This window comes from Rhipicephalus sanguineus, chromosome 7 (genome assembly GCF_013339695.2).
Source record: "Rhipicephalus sanguineus isolate Rsan-2018 chromosome 7, BIME_Rsan_1.4, whole genome shotgun sequence".
NCBI classification, from domain to species: domain Eukaryota; kingdom Metazoa; phylum Arthropoda; class Arachnida; order Ixodida; family Ixodidae; genus Rhipicephalus; species Rhipicephalus sanguineus.
In genome coordinates, this window is record NC_051182.1 from 6,251,444 (window position 1) to 6,277,363 (window position 25,920).

General features: G+C 47.8%; 1 protein-coding gene across 1 annotated transcript in view; it reads right to left on the reverse strand.

The window, feature by feature from the left end:
* LOC119400565 (tartrate-resistant acid phosphatase type 5) overlaps positions 1-25,920 on the reverse strand; it is a 143,389-nt gene that overhangs the window by 81,168 nt on the left and 36,301 nt on the right. Inside the window, exon 4 of the mRNA XM_037667625.2 lies at positions 24,473-24,673. Within this exon, the coding sequence (XP_037523553.1) occupies positions 24,473-24,673 (201 nt within the window). The remainder of the gene's footprint in view (positions 1-24,472; positions 24,674-25,920) is intronic.

The following is a 25,920-nucleotide window of genomic DNA, read 5'->3' on the forward strand; positions in this document are numbered from 1 at the left end:
TATATAAAAGCCCCAAAGAAAAATAATTCAGAAAAATGCTCCCGAAGCGCGGAATCGAACCAGGGACCTCTTGCTCCGCAGTGAGTGGCGCTAGCCACTACGCCACGAAATGCAGATACTCCACGTAGGTAACGGCGAGCGTTATATACACACCATTTACCGCTGGAGGACTCAGAGACAGCTGCGCTTATAAGCGTTTCTTCATTACCAGCGAGATGGCGTTAGGAGAACGACGGGCGCATTTAAAAGTCGTCGGCGAGCTCGCTCGCTTCTTCTTATTGCGCAGGGAGAACCTTGCCCTTCCGCTGTCTGCTCGCGTGGTTTTCTGGTGGTGAGGGGAAGAGGGTTGTTTCAAGCTTTCACCGTGGTATCCGCGCTCATGTTACGGAGCGTACGGAAGTCACTCGATCTCAAGGGACGCCGCTAAACGAACAAACAGACGATGAGCGCGAACTATCAAGTGTCACAGCTCGACACTTGAAGCACGCTAGCTTTCTTCGCTGCTTCGGCCGCCTTTGCAACAGGAGCGCTGTTCAAACTGATAGTATCCATGAAGAGTGGTAAGCGCGACTAGACAGGGACGAAGAAAGAAAACAGACAAGGACACAGCGCTACTTTCAACTGATTTTATTTTCGCTCGAACCGATAAATATATACCGAGCGAGCGGAAACAATAGAAACAACAAATGGACAATCAGTGGTTATATCGCTGAACCGAACACGGGTACAGGGCAATATCACGACACAGCAAAAGCATTAACGCGACAAAGCAAGATATTGCAACTCTTTTTGTGAAAGCGAGAGGGAAGGCTGACTAACGCACATTTCTTCTAATCTATTAATCTCATAGGCCTCAACAATTTCTCTAGTCATTTTACTATGCGCCTTATACAGGATACAGGTGTTTTCAAACAAGGGCATGCAGCCACAATCTCGGCAATGAATGCCCAAATGACCTGAGATTGCTTTTGTGACGTTATAGTGATGCTCTTTGAGTCTCTGGTTAATATATCTGCCGGTCTGACCAACGTACGTCCTTTTACACGAAAGCGGAATGGCGTAGACAACGTTGCGAGTACAGGTTACAAAAAGTGTTCGGTGATTTATAGGACATGCATTTACCTTGTTATTCTCTGAATTTACCTGGTGACATAATCTCTGTAGACGGTCAGGAGCGGAAAAGACTACGTCCACCTCCGACTTTCCCGCAATTCTTCTGAGATTGTGCGAAATGCAATGCATGTATGACACAACGGCAACTTTCTTAGCTCTGACACCACGGCTGATGCCCTTTGATGAGCTTTTAAGCTTGTTGCTCAAGCCCTCTGCGACAGAGCTGAGCATACCTAATGGGTACCCAGACTCTTCTATTGGCGAGCCTCACTTCGTATAGCATTAGTTTCCTGCTATCGCATTCATAGCTTCGCCCTTGCGGCGAAACTGTGACTTTTTTCTATTATAAGTAAATTACTATTTTTCAATTCCAAAATCACCACGCTCGCCGCGACAAGACTTCAGGTAAGCGAGAAAACGTGCAAAACGAAAATGTGAGTGGCGACGCCACCCTGAAATTTGCGCAGCAAACACCGTGACGTCATAGATTCTGACGGCGTCTACTAAGGGCCTACGTAGTCAGTAATCGGTAAAAATGAAGTGTACTCTGAGTCCGAGGGGGCCATAGATTTAACATACCAAGTTTCAGGAAATTTCATTGAGCCAATGTCCCCAAAATACGACAACTACAGCTTGAAATTCGTGACGTCACGCACGGTGTTTCGGCGCGAAATTTAAAAGTCGGACTTTGACATTGATTTTCTTCTTTATTAATTATTTATGATGGTGAAATTAATGACATTCGAGTTCTCAGAGTACACTTTGTCAGTCTAATTGTGTGGCATTGCTTCACTGTACTGTTTCTTCATGAACTAAGCGATATCAAAGCTCGGCCCAACCCGAGCCCGCCACCTCAAAACCCGGGCCCAACCCTAAGCCCGGAGCTTCAGATCCAAGCCCGGCCTGGGCCCACCGTGGAAAATATTTTAGCCGACGTGGCGCGGCCCGCGGGCTGTGCCAGGTAAAGTAGTTTTGCTCTAGTCGATATACATGCGCCGATTTAGGACTGCTGGCTTCGTTGGAAATTTCTAATTGGATAGGTAGCCAGGTTGACCTGTATCAAGGCGCGGCGTTAGATCTCGCTGATATGCGAGTGATGACAGTTCGCCGACCTGTAACCGTTGCTCCGTTGTGTGTTATTCTTAGGTAAGTGAACAATCTTACTTTTGGCCACCCGATACGCCAACATAAACCGCGTAAATAAACCTTACATGTGTTATTATGCGTGAAATGCATTGCGTTCTGATAAGAAGCTGTGCGTTGGTTGAGTACTTCACTATAGCTTTTAGCCTTTTTGGTGTGTTCTACTTTAGTCTAACAACTGACTTCGAAACGTCGTGCTTTTATTTGTTTTTAACCGTGGTCAGAGTGTTGTTTCAATTGTCTTCACGTCTGTTCCTGACCAGACGGGTTTGCGTCCAAATATCGATTTCATTTTTTCAACAACTGACTCAGTGAAGCGTGGAGAAATACGGTTACCACATTGCTTCTTGGGTAGAAAGTCATAAATAAAGGACGTCCAGTCAGAACTTCAGGCTATTGAGGTTGATTAGGAAAATTCTGTGTTTTTACTGATCGTTATGGAAAGCGCTACGTTACGTTCCTGGTTGATTCTTCTTGTAGCCACTACAACCAATCCAGCCTTTACAAATGCGACCTCTGACGCAATGGCAAGCCATGACACCGTGGTTGAAGAACTGCAGCTTGAGAGCGCAGTCTGCAGCTAAACAGGAAGTGGCGCACATAGCATCATGGAATCATGCAAGCTGCAAAGTGCACTACATGTGTATTCACCCATTCCTTGTTTTGACAAAAATTAACTGCCTGTATCTAAGAAATTTATAATTTCGACAGGAAATTGTCTGGAGCTTTTCCACTAACATGCCCTATTTTCTAAAAGAGCTACCACAGCAAGACAGCTTCATTTAACATATGAAATCAAGACAAATGGACCTGTATGAAAGTGTGTTTCGTCTTTTACTCGTAAAAGGCACGTGATATTGCAGAAAATTTTAGACTGTGTCTGGCGCATTTTATTGACGAGTACTGCAAATTCAGCACGTACCTCTCGTGTGATTTCGCCTTAGCCAGAGTAGAGAATCCTGAGCAGGAATCGGCAACTGCAAGGCACTGTTTCGGCCAGGTGTACTTCCAGTGTGTAAACAGTATCGCATGACAGAAATTTTGTAGCAGTGGAATCACCAGTGTGCAGCAGAAATGCCTGCTTCGTGAACATTCATACGCATTATTTATCGTTATGCACTCAGTGCGCATACCCTCCTCAAGCATTTTTTCTTATGGTTCACAGGGTAGCATCTGGTGACTACAACCTGGGCTGGCTCAGCGAAATTCAAGCGTTGTTCATAATGTTCATCAATCATAGGTCGGCAAACTCATTCATGAGTCGACTCATTCAGACTCAGATAAGGCCGTGAGTCCGGGTGAGTAATATTTTGGAGAGATTGAGTCCGAGTCATTGCGGTAGAGGAATATTTTGTGGGTCTGAGTCCGAGTGAGCCCAGAGCACAAAATATATTTATTGAGTGAATCTGACTAAGCTCCACATTTTTTGGCGACCTATTATCCTATCTATAAGTGATCTTCAGCACAACTATCAGCCTTATGTAGCCTCATGCTTATACGCTTGTCTACTCACACATATTTCAATTCACTAGTATATAGACCAGAACACAGCGAATTCCATGCGCATCGCCATATTTGCATCGCGCGTCGCGCCATCTATCGCACACGCGAGGAAACAACGTGCGCGGGCTGCCACGCTAGCAGACGCCGCACAGAGCAAACGTGAAACTCCCGAAACTCAGCCCGTCGGAGAGCGTGTTTCGCGTCTTTTCTGGCCTGGACATTTTCGCTGATTTTATTGGAACATCAAGAACATCTTGCTCATGCAAGTCCACAATGTATACAGTACGTGCTGAGTGGGCTGCGGAAGCAACCTCGTCGGATACGTACGCTGTTACATTTGTAAAAAAACGTTCTCGCTGTAGTACGCGTGAATCGTAATCGCAGTGCAGCTCGCGAAAGAGTGAAACGATGTTTTGTTGCCCCATATTACAAGTTGTGCACAAAGTTTTGTGAAAGCTCATCATTTCAGCATTCATCGCGTAATAATTAGAGTACGCTTTACGGGTAGTTTCGCGGAACGTAATTTTTGTTTCACGAGCGCTCTTACAATAATGCGTCTTGCTCACAAAAGCGTGCTATCGGAGAGTATCACCTGCAGTGACGTTCATCGATCCCTTTTGGAAGCTATCTGCGCGATTTTGTTCTTGTAACGATGGTGTTTTACAAGCGAAACTGTGCTACTATTAGTTAAGCCGGTTAGCTACGTCTGCGACGTAAAGGACACTGGCGCGAGTACTCTTTACTTACGTGCCAATATATGTATTATGTGCAGCTGGATGCGTCGTGTCCAAATAAATTTGGGGACATCGAACACTGCAGTGAAAGCACGAAATTCTGGCCAGCTGTTGAGGAGCACCGTGCCATTTATTACCTTTCGAAGACGAAATCTCGAAGGCGTGGATGCCATCAAAAGCACTAAAGCTTAATACTACGTTGAAAGTGGCAAAGCATGCTGATTTCTTGTGCTTGAAAGCACTACCTTGCACTACATTTTCGTCAAAGGAAACGCTCGAAGGTATGAAGTGCACCCCCACACAAAGCTCGCGCCTGCCTTCAACCCAGCTGCGTGTCACGCAAATTAGGTTCGCAAAACGAAATAGGTGGGCACCACACTGCAGAATACACGCATTTAGTGTACTTACTCGAGCATTTTCACTCGGCTCCTAGTTTTTTTGCTTGAATCACAGTTATCCACTCGCGGCGAAGCTGAAAATACCGCACCGGCACTATTTCCGTGGCGCGTCGTATAATCGTCGCAGACAACGCTATTATCCTCTTGTTGCGCTGCTTGTTTTGGCATCCAAAGACGACGCAGTAGTGCCCAGACGAGCTCTTATACGCTGAAGCGGCGTGAACGGGTACTTTTTTGCACTTTAAAGCTTCAGAACTGCAGCTTGCCCTGTTTACTTAGTGCAGCCGGCGCGCGCCTCGGCAGCCCGGTCAGCCCGGCATCTGGGTGCGAGAGTATCCGCTCGGCTCGCCAGCAGCCTGGGTGCGAGACAGGCGTGCTCTGGTGTATACTGTATATACTGTATATATACTGTATATACTAGTATATACAGTTCACCTCAGTATATACATATCCGAGGCATAAATTTCGGAGGACGTGGTGCCTTGACCTGGCCCTGCGAACTCGTTCACGGGACGTTCTAGATAAAAACATCTCCTCTGTGTCTGTGTGTCGCGTCTTTGATAAAAATTCCCTTAATATATTGAAACCACAGATAACTCGCATTTGAAAGTACAAGATGAAAATGAGCCACTTAGAACAGAGAGTATATGAGATATTAGTGTTCAAGAGCGCTGACACCATGGTTGAAAATGCTAATTATACACTAAAACACTCATGCGTTGACTCACTCAGATTCAGATCAGGCCGTGAGCCTACGTCTGAGTGAGTCCGGGTGATTAATATTTTGGTGAGTTTGAGTCCGGTTGAGGAAACTTTTGGTGAGTCTTTGTGCGAATGAGCCTAAAGCGCAATATATATTTCCTGAGTCAGTCTGAGTGAGCTCCACTTTTTTTTTCGACCTATGCCGTCAGTGCCAGTGCTTTATGGCTACGAAGAAATCGCACACCTCTCTACTTCATCAGTGTGTATTGCCCCCGAGGTCATGAGGAAAGGGTAAAAAGAAGAGAAGAAATAATAGAGAAGGAAATGCAGGGAGGTTAACTAGTATAGGACAGCCGGTTTGCTACCCTACACACGGGGACAGGGTGGGGGAGATTTAAAGATGGAGAGGAAAGAGAGAGAGAGAAAGATAGCACGTGACACTGCACAAACAGAGTCAGTCGGTCACTCTTGCGTGGTGCGCGACATTTCTGTCACAGCCGCTTGTCTAAGTTCGTCTCTCTTAAAAACCTCAGCAGTGCCTCGTCGCCTTCAGCTGTGATGTCTTCTGTTGACGACATGCAAGAACTGTTTCAACAGACATTTGTCTACTGTCAAGGCGCGCTAGAACGGACGCCAGTGACTTCACATGAGAAGGGCACCACGTGACGTTTCAGTGGCTGCCAATTCACTCGGCGTCATAAGGAACGAACACGCCGCTAATGCCGCTCGGGCAGCTCATGAAAGCACAAAGGAAGATACCATTCCACTTTCAAGGTCTGACGTTGCCAGCAGTCTTCGAGGGCTTGCACATGAGATAATGCTCGCTCTATGGTGCCCACCAAGAAGCCGAACCAAGTGGACCAATCGTCAACGCCACTTGTCCTCTTTGATGCATCTCTGTATGCCAACTGGACTCCGACGAAGAGGGGCCAGCCACACTGCTTTATCGCTTACGGCTGGGGGTGGCATTTACGAAGTCCTATTCCTTTCGAATTGGAATGGCCGACAACGCTCTTTGCGATGCCGGTCATTGCGAAGAGACGCTACACCACGTCCTATGCGACTGTCCGGTATATAATTGTCAAAGACAGGAAAGGGTAAAGAGGTAGATACATATCCTATGTGGCTCACGAAGCCCAGAGGGCTGCGGAAAATGGCAGTTAAAAAAGCGCCAGACTGAGGTGAAAGACATTCCAAAATTAATAAATGGCTCCAAAGCCATACACGCGATTCGTAGCTGTTGCAACGATGTTTTGCACAAGTTGCTTATAAAATCATAGGCTGAAGCAAATAATACTACTAGCAATATTGACCAAACAGTGTAGGAAATAAGGAAGCAGAGAGCTTCAAGTGTCCTTTGTGATGTCTTGTGACAATGGCCATTGCCCACTGGCAGGTTTGTTAGGGTTTTTTACACATAAAAAAAGGGTAAAGAAGTTTTATGTACCTCAAGCTAACTTGCAAAAATAGCTGTAGTGTTTATAACATGCACAACCCCATAGAATAAACCAGAGTGTCTATAGTTCACAGCATGCTGGAAAATTCCTTCAACTTCATAAGAGCTGTGCAGTGTGTGAAAATGACTGAGTTATAAGTACTATGCACAAAGCTTCTGCGCGTAGTTCAGCAACTTGAACAAGGGGGCACAATATGCAGTCGGCATTGCTGCTAAAATATTGTTGTAATAGTGCTTGAAATTAACGGACGAAAACAAGCTACGCTATTAGGGCTCGTTTTGAGTACTCCAAGGAGAACATGCTATTTAAAGATATTTAGTTCTTCATATTTTTCTTTTACCGTGGCTTATGGTTAACAGTTTTCAGTGATGCATGTGGTTTCAGGGATGTACTTTTTTAAGTTTATTGGCATATTTGACTTCCAGGCTTCTGAAGGAGCGTAGCGCTTAAACAAGCTAAAGGAGATCCATAATTGTGCTTACTGTTTTCTTGTAGTTTCGTGCCCCTACAATCCAGAAAAACTTCCTCAAGAAAACCAACAGATAATGAAGCGAGTGAAAGTATAGGGGACGTTAATTCCACTGTTTTAACTGTATTGTAGCAATTGCGATATAAACGTCAATAAGTGGACGAAAAGACAACTTGCCGCCGGCAGAGACCGAAACTGCCACCTTCGGATAACACGCCCGATGCTCTACCAATTGAGCTACGGCGGCGGTCGTTATCCCGTCTACTTGATCGGGTATTTTTGTCATACAAACCTGGGATTGTTAGTAAGCGCCGCTCGTAGCCATGACAGCGGGTGGGGAACACTTTTTCTTGTCACCTGGCGTCACGTAGCACGTGATATTTCAACGAGCGGACAGCTGACCAATATTCCCTCCCACACTGCCTGAATCCATTAAGTTTGCCGGCTAGAGATCCTTGCTATCAATGAACGAAATAAACGGATTTTTCGAAGGCGCGTTTCTTTGTCTGGCACAACTTTAATGAGAACCAACGGATAATGAAGTAAAAAAAAGTGTAAGGGATGCTAACTGTACTGTTTTAACTGTATTGTAGTAATGGCAGCATAAACGTGAAGAAAGTAAAGTACACGAAAAGAGAACTTGCCATCGGCAGGTACCGAACCTTCAGCCCTCGAATAACGTTCCAAAACTTCACATGGTGTTAATACTGGTGGATACAGAGGCAAAGTTCAGATGTCCTGACTATGATCACTTCCCCTTTCATTCTTGAAAGCGGAGTATGGGTGTTGACATCCCATATTATCAATCGATCAATCAATCAACTTTATTTCGTCTATTTCAAAAACAGACAGAGGAAAGGCAACTAAAAGCTGTCTTTCGACTTCACGAGCTCACTACGCTATCACAAGGGTCCACGGCAGCACAGACGCAATTGCATATCTCGTAAACCTATTGAGTGGATTGAGAGCGATACAACGAGGACAGAGGTGAAGAAGGGACACGAACACCAGCGCTGTTCTCGCAACTAATTTATTAGCGCAGAAATATTTTAGAGCACAAGCTATATCCACGTGAAATATGTGTTCCTGCGCTAATAAAGTTAGTTGTGAGAACAGCGCTGGTGTTTGTGTCCCTTCTTCACCTCTGTCCTTGTTGTGTCGCGCTCAATCCACTCTATATGTTTGGCAGAATCCAACTCGCCCAAATGATAGTTCTTCAGCATATCTCATGCCAATCAATAAACTAACGAATAACAGTAGAAAGATCATTTTGAACATGTAAGTAGAGCTGCCATTGGTAAAGGAACAAGATGAGGATTATTGTCACGCGCGCTTCTTTGTTATGTTTGTGTAACTGGTCCGTGCACGTGTGATCGCTGTCTTGCGCGGGCCGCGCCAGAATACCTGGGAACATTCCAGGTTGTACTAGATCATTTTGTCAAGATTGCGCCCATGACGCGAAGAGGCAAGATTATTCTGGAACTAATGCGGCCACCAGAGATAAGGCTCGAATGGTCGATGGATGGATGGTGGAACTTTATTAAATATAGTCCTGAGAGACGCGATGCCGCATGCATAAAATGCCGGCGCGCCTTGCCGCGGTTAAGGTTTATCGACGGCCGACGTTCTGTTCGCCGCTATCAGTGTACAGTGTGTATTGCTGTAGTTTGACTTTCCGTTCCCTGGCCACAAATTCGGCCAAATAAAGAGTTTCATCTTGGACACGCCGACCGCTGCCTTCGTCGACGTCAGGACCCCGTGATATCTAATGGAGGTGCTTCCCGGTCCATGTACCGAACGCCCCCTCCAGCCGTGAGCCAAGCCAATACCTTCAAGTCGACATCGACGCCAAAGCTGACCAGCGAGCCAACCGCAGACAGCAAGGTCTCCCACCAGAATATGGACTCCTACCCGACAAGATCAGTACCACAACGACGAAGACGACAGCTACAATGACGGCCGCTGCGTCACCTGCAATGGTCGTGATGCAGCAGCCAAGGGAGCCGCCGAATTTCCGTAGATCGTCGTTTGAAGACACGGAGACGTACTACCGAGTCGCCACCTTCAACCACTTCGACTCTGAAGAGAAGCTGCTCCACGTCTACTTCTACCTAGAAGACGCCGCAAAGACGTGGTTTGAGAGCCAAGAATCAATACTTCAAACCTGGGACCTCTCTCGTACGACGTTCCTGAGTACCTTCACGAGCATCGTCCGCAAGAAAAAGGCCGTTGCTTTGCTGAAGAGAAGAGCGCAGCTACCGAATGAGACCGTCACCGTCTACACGGAAGAAATAGGGCCTTGCAGAAGGCCCTGTGCAAGTCGTGTCACCACAAGGTGGATGACGCCTTTCTGGAGCAGGTGTCCCGCCTCAGGGTCGCAGGTTACACGCAAGACGTGGTGTCGTCTGTGACTGAAGGCCTGCTTAGAGATGTCAGGGACCCCAGGAGGAAGGAGGAGCGCAGAGTGAGATGGAGGGCGCAAGATAAGAAGAAGACAGCTGTGGTGCCCTATGTGCATGATGTCTCGCACAGGCTTAAGAAAATCGGGGAAAGCGCTGGCGTTCGCGTGGTTTTTTCGGCCCCTGAAAAGCTTTCGGGCTTGTGCAGTTCGACCTCTCGGGTGAAAGAAAAAAGAGGCTGCACCACAGACCATAAGCGAAAGTTCGTTCCATGCGTTCAAGACGTTGTGTACGCCATCCCTCTGACGTGTGGTAGAAAGTACGTGGGTCAGACGGGACGTTGCCTGAACGATAGGCTCCGTGAGCACTACTACAGAGTCCAAACGACAGTATCGGGGCACCTCGGCATCCACGTGCGGGATTGTGAGTGTAGGCCCCTCTTTGAAAACACTGCGGTCCTTGCACGCAGTCGGGACCAAAGGGTGAGGGAAATCATCGAGGCTGAGGAAATTAAACGGTCTGGGGACGCATGCGTAAGCATGCCTTCCTTGCATCTTTCTGACAAAGAGCTTTTGTTTTTGGCGAGTCATGGGAAGGGGGGCGGTGTTGGCACACGTGTGTGACTTATCGGCACTTTTCTTCTTTTCACCTTTCGGTTTTTACTTCCTGTTTTTTTTTCCTTTTTCTTTGATCTTTTCTTGCTTTCCCATGTGTGTATATATACATGCGTTCCAATCCAATAAACTTTAGTTGGAAGAATGCGCTGTGTCCTTGTCCTCTCGCTCGTCTGTTGCCTGTTTTTTGCGCTGAACTACGTTATGACTGCCTCGTTCCAACTCGCCCAACAAGCAACGTTGCTAAGAAATAGGGCGATTTTCCCGCCTGGCTTATGCTGGCATGCCTGAGGAGAAAAAGATCCGCTTCGTTATGCAGGGAGTTAAACAAGACCTCTTTGCAGGATTGGTGCGGAATCCACCGAAGACACTCACCGAATTTTTAACGGAGGCTTCGACAACTGAAAAAAAATCACAGCACATCCACGGGGTGAATGATGATGAGTCGGGCGAAGCTCCGGAGGGAATCATCGGTAAACCGTGAAACTCTTACGTGAAATTCGCCCTGTACATCATATAAAGAGTGTGAAACACCGTTAATATGTTAAACATCAAACTTTTATTGTACTGTTGGTTTACGTGGTCCCTTCATTATCACCGCTTTGTGATCGTCGAAATGCAGGGAAAGTGCCCGCTCCCGAGCGAAAGAGAAAGCGCGCCGAGAGCGAGCGCCTTGTCTGCCTCCATCCGGCGACTCCGAGCGAAAGAGAAAACGCGCCTAGAGCGAGCACCTTTTACGATCGCAGGCATCCAATGACATGCGCCATTCGCATTATACAAGCGCCATCTATCATCTTTAAACAGCAACTCTAAGAAATACATAAAACGCTATGTAGTGAGCAATTCATTAAACTAGAGCTCTAAGAAATACATGAAAAGCCATCTAGTGAGCAATTCATTAAACTAGAGCTGGCTACACACATACATACTACTACTACTACAGAGGAGGGAACGACCCACACCCTAAGGAGCTTCGCCCCTAAAATGACTGGAGATGCCGACGAAGCAATAGAACCACTCAACCCTATCTACAGGCTACACCGAAGCGCACTCGCTAGGCACCGACGACCTACGGGAAACCATCAGAGCGATCGTGCGGGAGGAACTGCGCAAGCTGTTACCATTGGCGTAGCCTCAAGTGGACTCGATCGCCGACATGGTCCGCGAGTATGTCCGGCAATCGCTGGAAATTCCCGAACCACCGCAGCCTCATCCGGAAGCTACGAGCTACGCTGCCACAGCACGTCGTAACCATCCCCCTCCGCGCCCACTTGAAGGAACTGCACTACCACAGTTGCACCGCCGGATGCCACCACCACCGACAACCATACCGCCCACCTGTCGGCCAGCGCTACACCCCGAGGAAGACCGACATTTGGCACGCCCCCGACCACTGCCCGTTCTGCTATCATTGCGGAGAGGCTGGTCACACCTACCGCCGCTGCCGCTACCACGTAATGGGCCTGCGTGGATTTGCCATCAACGTGCCACGTCCAGAACGAGGTGAACGGCCACGTGGCATCGCCGACTATCTCGCAGGAGCGCAATGGTTTCCCCGGGGACCTTCCCGATCACCATCGCCAGGCTGCCACGTCTCTTCCCAACGCCGACCATAGAATGGCACAACGCGGGGCCGGTCACCTAGCCCGCATCCGGAAAACTAAGGGCAGCAACCGATAGAGGTGCGGTTGCTGTACGACGAATTACTGAAGATCCTCCGTCGCCGACGACAACGCCGCGACGATACCCTAAGAACAGGACGCAAACCGGACGGAGCTCTCACGACGAAACTTCGAGGTGCGAAGAATCCCTGGCGAAGCAACGTCGAAACAGCGGGACAAACTGACGAAGCCGTGATCCGACGCCACGACCTAACTGCAACGCAAGACGACGAACTAGCGTCCTCGACGTTCCTATCGACTGCCCCAGCTTCGCAGCTCTCGTGGACATTGGAGCCGACTATTCTCTCATCAGTGGACTGTTCGCCACGAAGTTGAAGAAAGTCAAGACCACCTGGGAAGGCCCCGAAATCCGGACAGCTGGAGGTCACCTAGTAACGCCGGCAGGAATCTGCACAGCGAGAGTCTCTATTATTAACCGGATTTTTCCCGCAAACGTCGTAGTCCTACACGATTGCTCGAGAGATGTCATCCTTGGTATGGACTTCTTAGGCCGTCATGGTGCAGAAATCGACCTTATATCCAAGTTGATAACACTATACACGGAAAAGCACTACCGCCGTATACGCCGCCAGGGAAGCACGCCTTGACGCGGGAAGACCAAGGTCACCATTGCTCCTCTTTCCAGCGTCATCATTTCCGTCGCCCCTCAGAAATTAGCAAAACTGGAAGGCGTCGTTGAAGGCGACCAGCGCCAGTTGATTAACCGCGAGATTTGCGTCGCAAGAGGAATAGCAGAGGTGAGGGGAGAGAAAGGAACAGTGATATTCACAAATTTCAGCACTGGGTATTAACAAGTGAACAAAGGCACCACGGTCACCTACCTCGAAGAAATTGTGGAAGCCAGCAGTGCTTTCAACCTCCCTGATTCTTCCGAGCCTACGCCATCGAACCAATCTCCCCACCCAGCTTTCGCCGTCAATTCTAGCCTTCCGAAGCATAACCAAGAACAGCTCAAAGCCCTGCTAAGAACTGCTTTTTGTCGTCGTCAATAATTCGGCAGACCCCAGTCGCAAAACATCGCATCATTACAGGGGAAAATGCCAGACCACTCCGTCAGCGCCCCTACAGAGTTTCGACGCGAGAACGCGAGGCCGTAAAGAAACAAGTCGACGAAATGCTACGCGACCACATCATCCAGCAGTCTAAGAGTCCGCGGGCGTCACCCGTGGTGGTAGTGAAGAAGAAGGATGGAACCCTACGTTTCTGCGTCGATTATCGTCGCCTGAACAAAATCACAAAGAACGACGTGTATCCTCTCCCACGTATAGACGACGCCCTGGATCGACTCCACAGCGCGAAGTACTTTTCGTCGATGGAGCTCAAAGCGGCTACTGGTAAATCTAAATCACGAGAGAGACCGAGAGAAGACTGCCTTTTTAACACCAGATGACCCCTTCGCGTTCACGGTCATGCCTTTCGGCCATTGCTCGGCGCCTACCTCTTTCCAACGCATTATGTATATAGATAGTACTGGCAGGCTTGAAGTGGCAAACTTGCCTCGTGTTCTTGGACGTCCTCGCTGTGTTTGCCTCAACCATCGATGAGCACCTCCAGCGCCTTCAGGCTGTACTTCAAGCAATCAAAACCTTAGGACTCACCCTGAAGCAAGAAAAGTGCGTACGAGGAGCTCTTGTTCTTGGGCCACGTAATTAGCAAATATGCAGTTCACCCCGACCCACGGAAAACAGCTGCTATCGCTGCCTTCCCGCCGCCCACCGACAAGAAGAGCGTACGCTGATTTCTGGGCTTGTGCCCCTGGTGCAGGCGTTTCGTCAAAGGATTTTCATTGATCGCCGAGCCACTCACGCACCTCATGAAAAACGACGTAGAATTCAAGTGGGGAACGGCACAAGTCGAAGCATTTCGAGAACTGAAACGACGCTTGCAGACGCCGCCGATACTTGCGCCCTTCGACGAATACGCCGACAAAGAAATCCACACTGACACAAGCAGCGTAGAGCTCGGAGCCGTCCTAGTTCAGAGGACAGGCGGACGAGAAATGGTTGTCAGTTATGCTAGCCGGTCGCTTCAAAGGCGGAAGCCAACTATTCCACAACAGAAAAGGAGTGCCTTGCCTTTATCTGGGCTACATCAAAGTTTTGGCCCCTATCTTTACGGCACGCCTCTCAAAGTTGTGAGCGACCACCACGCATTGTGTGCGCTAGCTAACTTGAAGGGCCCTTCAGGTCGCCTCGCACAGTGGAGTCTGCGACTTCAGGAATTCGACAATACCGTCGTTTACAAGTCCGGACGAAAGCACCCTGCGCCGACTGCCTGTCCCGTGCCCCCGTTGACCTACCGCCACACGACGACCAAGATGGTGACTATTTCTTGGGAACCTTAAGTGCTGACGACTTCGCCGAACAACAGCAAGCCTACCCAGAACTGATGGATATTGTTGAGTACCTTGAGGGCAAGGCCACCGTTGTTCCAAAGGTATTCAGGCGAGGACAGGCGTCATTTTTCTTGCGGAATGGCGTTCTCCTAAAGAAAAACTTCTCGCCACTCCGGGCCGACTACCTCCTTGTAGTACCTTCAGCATTACGTCCAAAGGTTCTGGAAGCTTTCCTTGACGATCCAACGGCTCGACACCTCGGTGTTTCCCGTACGCTTGCGAGAATACAAGAAGAGTACTACTGGCGTCGCCTCACTGCCCACGTCACCCACTACGTAGAGACTTGCCGAGACTGCCAGCGATGGAATACACCGCTGACAAGGCCAGCTGGACTTCTTCAGCCGATCGAGCCACCTTTCGAGCCGTTCCAGCACATCGAAATAGACTTGCTGGGGCCGTTCCCGACGTCGAATTCCGGAAACAAATCGATCGTCGTAGCTACCGACTACCTCACCCGCCATGACGAGACAAGGACCCTGCCCAAAGGCAGTGCCACCGGGGTAGCCAAGTTCTTCGTTGAGCACATCGTCCTGCGTCATGGCACCCCAGATGTCCTTATTACTGACAGGGGTACGGCCTTTACTGCAGACCTGGCGAACCAGGCGATCTTGGGATACAGCCAGACCAGCCACCGCCGTACCACCGCCTACTACCCACAGACCAATGGCCTCACCGAGTGCCTTAATAAGACCATCCCCGACATGCTGGCCATGTACGTCGACGTCGAACACAATACCTGGGATACCATCCTTGCATACGTGACCTTCGCATACAACACGGTCGTACAAGAAACGACGCAGATGACGTCATTCAACTTGGTATACGGAAGGAACCCGACAACGACGCTCGACGCCATGCTACCCAACGTTACGACGAAGAAAACCTCGACGTGACGGTCTACCTTGAGCGCGCCGAGGAAGAAAACCCGACAACTCGCCCGCCTACGCATCAAGAATTAGCAGACGACCGACAGCCGCCGTTACAATCTTCGACGATGCTTCGTGGAATACCAGCCCGGCGACCGTGTTTGGGTCTGGACGCCGATACGCCCACGTGGACTTAGTGAAAAACTCCTTCGGCGATACATGGGACCATACAAGGTTCTTCGACGTCTCGGCGCTCTAGACTACTAGGTCATCCCGGAAGGCATCACGCACCACAAACTCTCAGCAGCGCCGAGGACGACCCGAAGTCGTCTATCTCGTGCGCCTTAAGCCGTTTTATACGCGTTAGCTAACCTTAGGACGGTTTTTTTTTTCTTTGTCGTTGTACTTTATTAAATGCGAAGCATTTCTTAGCGAACCTCAAGCACTTTGGGCGTTTCTATCTACGTATATCTATCTATCTATCTAGCCGCCTACGTCTGGATGCTCTCCTGGTCGTCTCCATAACTTGTAATATACCAAACTTGGCACAACAGGGGATCAGTGCACGGCGAACAAGGTTCACTGGTCATGGCATGAATAACGCAAAATACCTGTCGCGTACGTCATGAAACCCTTTCTCTCAGTCACGTGTAGCACATACCAGTATACAAGAGTTCATGTTTTGCGGGTATGTGCCACAGGTGATACAATGTCTCAACCAACACAGTGAACGCGAACACACACATTGAAACGTAAGGAAAGTGATAATAATAGTAATTGTAGGGGTTTTACGTCCCAAAACCACGATATGATTATGAGAGACGCCGTAGTGAAAAGCTCCGGAAATTTTGGCTATCTCGCATTCTTTAACCTGCACTGACATCGCACAGTACACGGGCCTCTAGGATTTGGACTCCATCGAAATGCGACCGCCACGGCCGGGATCGAACCCGCGACCTTCGGGTCAGCAGCCGAGCGCCGTAACCACTACACCACAGCGGACGACGCAAGGAAAGTTGAGAGCTGAAAACAGAGCACCCCTGGAAGACGCTGGGCTACCATCCACTCGTCCACGGGGTCCGCAACGTCGACCACGTGGATTACGCAAAAACCGGGGTCAATGCTTCCTACAGTAACTCTGCCGAGAGGACCATGTCCCTCATGATTACCGGTGACTTCAGCATTGATTTATCAAAACACAACAACGCCTGGTTCTTAGACGGCATGAAAGACTTCTTGGATGTGGACAGGGCATCACAAGATCTCGTTGCCAGGTCCAGGACAGGAGGCGTCATAGATCATTTCATCGTAAGGGGCATCCAGGATATCCAACAGCTGTGCTATATCTCGAACTTCACTACACCCCTCGAAGCCGCGATCACGAACGGATCCGATGAACAAGTCTGGTCCAGCTGCTGGTGCTCACTGATCACGGTGATGATTACCTTGTTCAAGAACTGTCAAGAACCCCTTCTACACATACACACGGGTTCGCGAAACGTGCGTGTGTTCTCCGTCATAACGGACAAGTATAAGCATAACAACTGTAACGCAACTGTGACTAACGTACGTACAGTGCGCATGCGCGTGCCACTCGGCTGTATGTATATCCAGGGGAACTTTCCTGATTGAAGCCTAATTGCGAGTAACGCCTGTCCTGTGCATTTGTGTTTCTTCTTTGTGCTGTTCGGATTCGCTCTATCCAGTATTGAAGAATATAAGCACTACATATCAGCTTGCCGCGTCTGGTGTTGGTAACGCCCATGTTGCTGTTGGCATCGTTAAGCAACTGTAAACAACTGGTTATATAACACATATGCGACTCTTCAGCATGAGTGTGTTTATACCACTTCCACATTTCTCTAGCGTCATTCCGTAAGGTTTCGCTCAATATGAGAAATTACGCCACAGTCACCATCCCGCGTATGCTTCGCATAACTTCGATTCCCACTGTACGTGGGATCCGCCGAATTTTTTGTGTATGTACTTACTTTCCTCTCTGCCATGTTCTTTTTCGAGCATCGGGATGATGCTTTTTCATAGGTGGGCAATGCTACGCACGATTCCTTGTTATGTTTGCGTAAGTGGTCCGTTGCACGTGTGATCGCTGTCTTGCGCGGGCCGCGCCAGAATATCTGGGAACATTGCAGATTGTAGTAGATCATTTTATCAAGATTGCGCCCATGACTCGAATAGTCAAGATTATTCTGGAACTAACGCGGCCACCAGCGATAAGGCTAGAATGTTCGATGGCGGATGTATAAAATGCCGGCGCGCCTTGCCGCGGTTCAGTTTTATCGACGGCCGACGCTCTGTTCACCACTATCAGTGTACAGTGTGTGTAGCTGTGGTTTGACTTTCCGTTGCCCGGTCACAAGTTCGGCCAAATAAAGTTTCATCTTGGACACGCCGACTGCTGCCTTCGTAGATGTCAGGACCCCGTGACAATATAATCACATTGCACAAAACATTAGTAAATTTGTCACTCGCATTTTAAATTTATTACAAATTTAGAGCTTTATGTATCGGACCTGACAGAAGATGACCCCTCTCCCCGCTCTAGACAAGATCCTGTATCCAGCTTTTAGTGTTGTGAGTCAAGGAAACCAGGCTACGAGCTTGGTCGACTGATTAAGTTTGTGTCGCCTGCTTGGTATCAGTTGCTGCGTTGGCTTTCTTAAAGGTGCCGTGCAAAGAGCCCATGCTGCAAATGAATCTGCCATGGAGGCAGTAACTCGAGAATGGCTGCGTCATGTCTCAGAAAGGCACAGAAATGCAACAAAAGGCAATAAAAGCATTATGCATTTTGCAATAAACTTGAAGAGACTGACAGCCGGTTTCTGCAGTGCCCGGTTTTTTTTCTGTCGCGATCGAAGAACATTGGCCAGAGTATCCAATTGTACTTTGTATTGTAATTGGAAAGCACCTTGGAACGTTTATGCTTGGAAAACATGCTGGGAACTGTGGTGTGTGACGAAAAGATTGATCAGGTAGCACTTGCGAGAGGTGCTGGGATACATCAGTAGTGGTGCTCATCTAGTGCTAGGACCCATTTGCGGTAAAATTAGTAGATGGCCTTTGATACCTCACAGAGGGACCATAGAGCTATGCACACTATCTTGTAAACCCATCGACTGAAGCGCTCAAGAGCATCTCCAGTCAATGAGGGACGCCGCAGTTCGCAGCAGGTCTGCTGTTCCGCTAATTGCCGTTACGGCAGCTTTGCTTTGCAGGATATACCTTTATACCTCGTGATGCTTATGCAATAAATAAAGCGAAGATGGCTATGCACTGGAATGTCATTCATACGTTCTTCACGGGAACCGGAAAATAAGATGTATTATGCAAATATCGTATTAACCAAGGAGGTTAAAAAAGGAGGAAAATATAGATACTCTGTCAGCAACTCCTTTTCATTGAGCAACATTGAGGTAGCTGGTGAATTCGCGCTGCACTTTCTTCTTTTCATGATTGGACATAGCAGCCACGCCAGGCAGCGATCTTTTTGCCATAAAGGCGACTCTGCTGCAGCCTCAGTGGCTCTGCAACGTGCACATCATGGCTTGTTGGAAGGCGGTTTGAGATATATACCAAGACATAGACGTAGGATTTCCAGATATATCGGTCAAGATCCGCTTTCGTGGTCGTATTATCTATTATGAGGCAAAAATGTTATCGTATTAAACGCGTGAAAAGGCGTTATTTCCAAGGAACTTTGGCCGGGAATAAAAAAAAACGTATTACGCCATGAAACGTGTTATGCAGAATCGTATCAACGAGATGCCACTGTATAACATAAAGACCGCAGCTTTAAGGAAGAATTAAGGTGTACTAATGACGAGAGATAACATAGCTATCTTGATTCTCCATCACATAGTACCAAGTCTTCTCTGCAGAAGCCGTGACATGCTTCTTTTAAACTTTCTGTGGCAGTTTAAAATTATAATTCCTACTTAAATTCCAAGGAACGTGATAAAAATATTATCAAGAATCGATTGTCTTTTCATTTCCACTAGAATCTTGTGGCATGTTCAGAACGGTTGTTGGTCCCTTGAGTAGTTATGTTTCGCATCATACTTGGACGTTATGGCGCCTCTGAGCAATGCTCAGCAAGTTAATTGGTATCCCATAACATTACGACACAATGTGGCAGACAATTAGGCCAAGACTGGGAGCACAGGTGTCTGTCTGCTGAACTTTAGTATGAAATCATCTTTTTTTCTCGTATGATGTACCGAAACTAAAATTTACAGCAAAGCACAAATTAGTGAATAGTTTATGTATTTATTTATTCATACACTCAAGGCCCAAGGGCGTTAGAGTAAATTACTAATACAAGTAAAGTTCTTTACTGACACCTGGCTAAATGTTTCTTTTCTAACTCAGTACGTTGAAACATTACAAACGCATTTTCTCCTTTTATACATAAGAGTAAACGTTCCTGCTTTTGTAATTTATGTGATGATTCCCTTTCGACAGTGCTTTCGCTTCTGGGAATAGCCATACTTAGGTATGCTTGAATTAGTAGTATTTTTATTGCCGACGTCTGCATTAGTCATCCGCATTTGCTGTGTCTCTGAAGTATGTTACATCATCTTTCGCAATTTCTTTAGCTATGTTAAGGAGTGTAGTATTATAACCCAAACCGAGCATTTCTTTCATAATAAATTTGAGTAACACTAGCGCTAGTACATTCCTCCACTACGGCGTCTCTTATAATCATATCGTGGTTTTGGGACGTTAAACCCCAGATATTATTACTATTACCGCTAGTACATTCAGGCTCGGAAGTCTTCTAGTATTTCTGTTGGCTGTTTCTGGATAGCTTATACTGACTCTCTTGTTTGTTGTATGCTTGGAGCAAGAGGTTGTAATGACTAGCCATGCTGAAGACCGAAGCATTCAAGGGCAACCTTGTGGAAGACAAACTTCTGTTCAGCAATTTTTATACATATAACTTTAGTGCCACTATCTTAGCATTGAAAGACTGAAGCACCAAGAATTTTCTACCTGCCTACTCAAACTTCTAAGTACTTGGAAGGCCGAAGCTACAAGAATGTCTTACCGATCCTGTCAAACACGTTTTAAGCACTGCTAAGACTGAAGCTCAAAGGATATTCCACTTATTAATTAAAGGACTATTAAATTTAATGTTCACTACATATGCTTGAAAACGATGGGCTGTGTGCGCTGCAATAAATCTTGCAGGTCTTAAGGACTCTGCATGAGCATATACGTTGGACAGCATCTTGTGTTTGATGATAATGACACGCTGTCTAGGGCTCCTTTTCCGAACATTGTTCAAATTTTGTGAGTGAGAACTTTTCTCCATGCACTTCACAGACTTGTTGCATGTAGTTGGCGTGTTAGATACAGGGCTGCGGTCCCACCGCAGTCTTCCTTATTGCCGATGTGCTATACTTTATAGAAAGCATCAAAAGCATGAGGCTGGCCTCACTGCTGTCCTCCTAATAGACACGTGTGGAGGTGTTCAGGGTGCATGTATACACATTCATTGGCCGGTGCCCGAAAAGCCGAGCCTAGTGACAGATACATAGACCTTACCTGACAACTGTAGCCCTGAACGAGCTGGACGGCGCGTTTGCAAAAGAGTACGCAGCATTCGTTTGTTAAGTTCAGTATACGTAAAAATCCACAATGCAGAAAAGTTACATCAGCTTCTCTGGTGTGGATTTATACGTATACAGAGAAATCAGAGTGATATCAGAGCCCAGGAGCTGTTTGAAGGTCGAATAACATCGCGTCGAAGCATGTCGTCGACTTGCTCGTTGATTACTAGATGTTATGCGTGAGATACGCGATATGGACGGGGCCACCGCGGTTGTCGGTAGGAAGTGTCGATGCGATGCGTAACAGTAGACCTGCGGCCCAGGGTAGTTTGCGTGACGTCGAAAGAACAAATTCTTCCAACGGGCACAGAAGCTGGGAACGCGGAACCGGCGTAAGGTTGTCAGCGATGGAGCAACCAAACACATCAGTGGATGACGAATCTGAATTGAAATCGGATTTGAATCAGATTTGAAACAGATTTGAAAAATAACTGGGACAGTGCATGTCATCGGGTGCGTCCATAACTTGTGCGTCTTCGAGGGGTTCCAGTCTGCCGAAACATTTCCCTCGTGACAACGTAACAATGTATGGCGTTGGGTGGCTAACAAAAATAGCGCTGCTGCCCTGAGTGAGTTTGCTCTGAAATATTCTTTTGCGGCAGAAAAATCAAGTGCCGACCAATCGTTAGAACACACACACAAGGACAAAGACGTTTCGTTCCCGCTACGGGGACCTTGTTCACAATGAATGTGACTTTCCAAAAGAAAAAAAAAAACTTTTCATATCCAAACAACCGCGCAGTTAATCGAAACTCAGGCAATCTTCTCCCGATCTATACATGTTGCTTGCGTCGCATCGTGAAGCATGTTTAATCGGCCTTCTTTAGGTAAATTAGATTCATTGTGAACAAGGTCCCCGTAGCGGGACCGAAACGTCTTTGTCTATGTGTGTGCGTTTTAACAATTGGTAAGCACTTGATTTTTCCGCCATGAACGTTCCCGATCAGACGGGCTTCCGTCGAACCCTGGACTTCAAATATTCTGGGACAGGTGACGAGTGACGGTTTCTTAGCACTTCACTGCAAAACGTGTGCATGCTACCCGGTAATAGAGCATGCTGCCATTCTTTCAAGAAGTAAATCGGAGCCTGTAAGACTGATAACAGAGACAGATCGCATCCTTTCTGCAGGCGACCACTGTATCATTAAGGTGTCAGTGTCATTGTCCGCCAAAGAAATTGAATATTTACGCATGCCCGGTAGTTAAGGTTGGTTGCCATGTATGAACTACTGTCCTCAAGTATGACGGACAAGATTGAACGCCCTTTTCTATGTGCTATCAGTTGTAAACGAAATTATCTCACTACTGTCGCACGATTTGATGCGTGTATATATGACCGATCCTGAAAATAAAAATTTCTTTGTTGAAAGTAAGCGCTCGTGTTCGTCTCGTACTTCTTTGTCCTTGTGTCTTCCCGCGCTATGCTACTAGCCAGTTTACGATGAACCAACAAGCACATATTGGTGCCATTTTGAAATATTCTTTTACAGTCCATTTTAGGGGCGAAGCTCCTTATGCCGTGTGTCTGTCCATCCTCCGTTTGTTTGGAGCGTTGTAGTAGCCACCTCTAGCTCGTGAGAAGCGCGCGTTCTGGTATGCAGTAGAAGAAGACGACGTTGACGAGTGACACTCTCTTACGTGTTCGCCTGTGTGGCGTTCTTTCTTCTTTACTACGTCTCGTATTTTCAACGACGCCCGAAGACAACATTTCAGAAGTAACGCGCCATGAGGCTCTCTCTTGGCACGCTTTCTCTTTAGCTCGGAGTCGCCCGATGGAAGACAAGGCTGCGGAACAGGGGCACGGAAGGCGGCGGCAGCGCGCGCTGGCAGACAGAATCCTGAGGTGAGAGCCCGCGAGGCCGAAGCTGCACGTCGACGCCGCGAAGCAGATTCCGCCGTTTGAGACCGCGAAGCCGAAGCTGCTCGACAAGCTGCACGGCTGCCGCGAGAAGACCCCGCCGTTCGAGCCCGCGAGGCCGAAGCTGCACGGCTGCGGCGCGAATCGGATCTTCAAAATGTGAAGGACCGTGAAGCGGCGAGAAAGCGCGCGTACCGGCAGGCAGAGCCCGAGGCTGTGCGAGCACGTGAAGTGGCTGCAAAGCGCATCAGGCGGGCTCTGCCCGAAGGCGCCGACGCGCGCTTCCAGCGGGACTTCCTTGATAACAGTTTCGGCCATAGTTGCGGTGTGTGCAACAGATTGTGGTTCTCAAGAGAGAGAGAGAAAACTTTATTTTTAAAATCAGTCAATTACGTCAGGCATTGCCCGTCGCCCCTAGCCGTCAAACAATCTAGTCGCAATATCTTCCATCAAGAAGGACCACGCTCGCGCCAATGCCATCGCCGTGCTGCAGCGCGAGTTCGCTTCGCCCCACTCATCATCATTCACCACGTGGATATGCTGTGATTTTTTTGAGATATGTATACGCACAATAGGACCTTTATTTCTATTGTTCGCGGAAAGCCCCAAAAACTTGGAGGCTAAATCATGTGCTCTGCGCGGCCGCTGGGCTGAATTGGTCACATTTGTAACAACATAAGTTGTTAGCAACTAAAATAATGCGAAGTTTTTTTACGCATAATGGTAGACAACGTCCTTGGCTTCAATCAGAGAGGTTCTAAAAAATGAAAAATTAAATCGCCTTTTTGAGACACGAGCTTTCAAACTTCGGCGTTTATGGTAAAAAAACATTCGTTGCAGAGCTATCTTGGAGCATAACGATGCGCGTGAAAGCCACGAAAAATATTTTTAAAGGAAACACAAATATCAGTCAACATGTTCAGAGTGTTATTATCCTCTGCTTCACTTGCCAGCAGCAGTAAATTCCTGAAATACAGGTATTTTGTACCACTTACCATGTTTATGATTGCTTTCCTCAAATGTTGTTCGGCAGCAATAGAAAATGGAATGCTCTTAAGATTGAATTCCGCTCGTTCTTTGACGGAAATAAAAATAGTAATCAAGAACCTCACCGTGCTTCTTCTAGGTGCGCCTAAACTTCAGAAATTGCAAAATTGGTGGAAAAGTATTTCTAGCGGTCAAATCTCGTGTATTTTTTTGGCAAAGGAAGCTATTTCACACAAAGGAGAGCGACGAATTGGTTTACTGCGCTTCGGATTATGAGAAGGGGGCGATACAGCTGCGCACCGCCCATCCCGTAGTCCCTGTCTCGTTCGCCTCTCGTAATCCGAAGCGCAACAAGAAATCATGAAGTCACGCAAAGAACTTCGAGATCACTTCTGCCTCTACAGTAAATTTCATCAAGATCGGTAATGGTGACCGGGACCACGTGTTTTTCACGTTTGGGGACACCCTACTGGCGAAATGCTACTTTGTTGCTGGGAAAGCGCGAGACCACGGTCTACTCACTTGGATTGTGCGAGGTTTTTGTCGATCCATCGGAACTGTCGATTGTAGAGTGCCTCGTTCCTGTTTGCAGGCTGAGACTCCTCGTCCTCGGGATCCGTGTTTCCGCACAGCAACACCGTATCCAGCATCAAAATGTCCAAAGTGTGATTGGCAGCACCAGGGATCTGATAGGTCCTATTGTAGTAGTAGAAGGGGAAGTGCCTGGGGGAGAACATTTCAGGCTAAGACACCTTGCAAGTTGGTGATGGCAGCCTTCGTCGACAATTATACCTTTAGCATAATAATTATTATAATAATTTCTGGCGTTTTACGTACAACGCCTCCATATTATTTTGGGGCGTGTCCAAATACAAGCTCCCAGTTTGTTTTTATCCCCACAGGGTCGCTAGCGTGCACCTGAGTAATAAGTACGATGTTATTGCTTTTCGCTCCTAACTTAACAGGGCCCTCGTGGCCGGTAGTCGAACATGGCTTAGAGCTTAGCAGCGCAACCCTACCGACAGACTGTTAAGGTACCACGTTGGGTAGACGAATGATGCGCGAGAGGTCACAATGGCGCTCCGTCCCGTTTCAAACCATTTGATGTTCGAAAATGCAGTGCTCCGTATCGATATATTTACCAAGAAGCGAGCGTGCCGTGAAGGTAAGCATGACTCCCAATAACTGGTTTGTCGAAGGCATACGATTAATAATGCTTGTAAGCATCGCGAAAGTAATACCATTTTACGGAGAATTATCTCATTTACCTTCAACATAAGTTGGTTTTAGGTACAAAAGTCACAGTTTGGCCTCAAGGGCGAAGCAATGAATGCGATAGCAACAAATTAGAATGCCACACGAAGAACGGCAAGCAGCTGGAAAATTGCTGCGCCCTGCTCAAGCACAAAGCACGCAGGAAAATGAAACACACAACGCGAGAGCGAACTAACAACTGTCTAAGCTCAACACTTGCAGCGCGCTGCTGTGACACACAGACGAACTCATGAAAATAACACGCAGCTACACATATGATGAGCGCGACCTGTCACGGTTGTCGCTTCCACTGTCGACACTGCTAGGGAGTGATCTGCTAGCTCTTCAACCTAACAGATCACTCCTTACGCAAACGCGGCCACGGCAGCGAGTAAAGTGACCTTTGTGTGGTCTATCGCTTCAATGCAAACTTTGCTGAAAGCACAAGACGTACAAAACTCCCCCCAAGAGATAACCGCGCTAGCACGATCGACCACGCCCTGTATATCAAAGTGCAAGTCGAAGGCGCACATCCCAACTCTGGCGAAACACTAGACAGTTTTAGAATTGGGGAGCAAAGAAATTTGCGAGCGGCCAGGAAGCATGCGCAGGACGCAAGCCACTCTCGGACTATCACGCTCATGTTGTCCCAAGACCCTGCAGCGCCTTCGTTTGGGCGGCAAACAAAACCGCAGAGCGCGGGACCACAAGAGAAC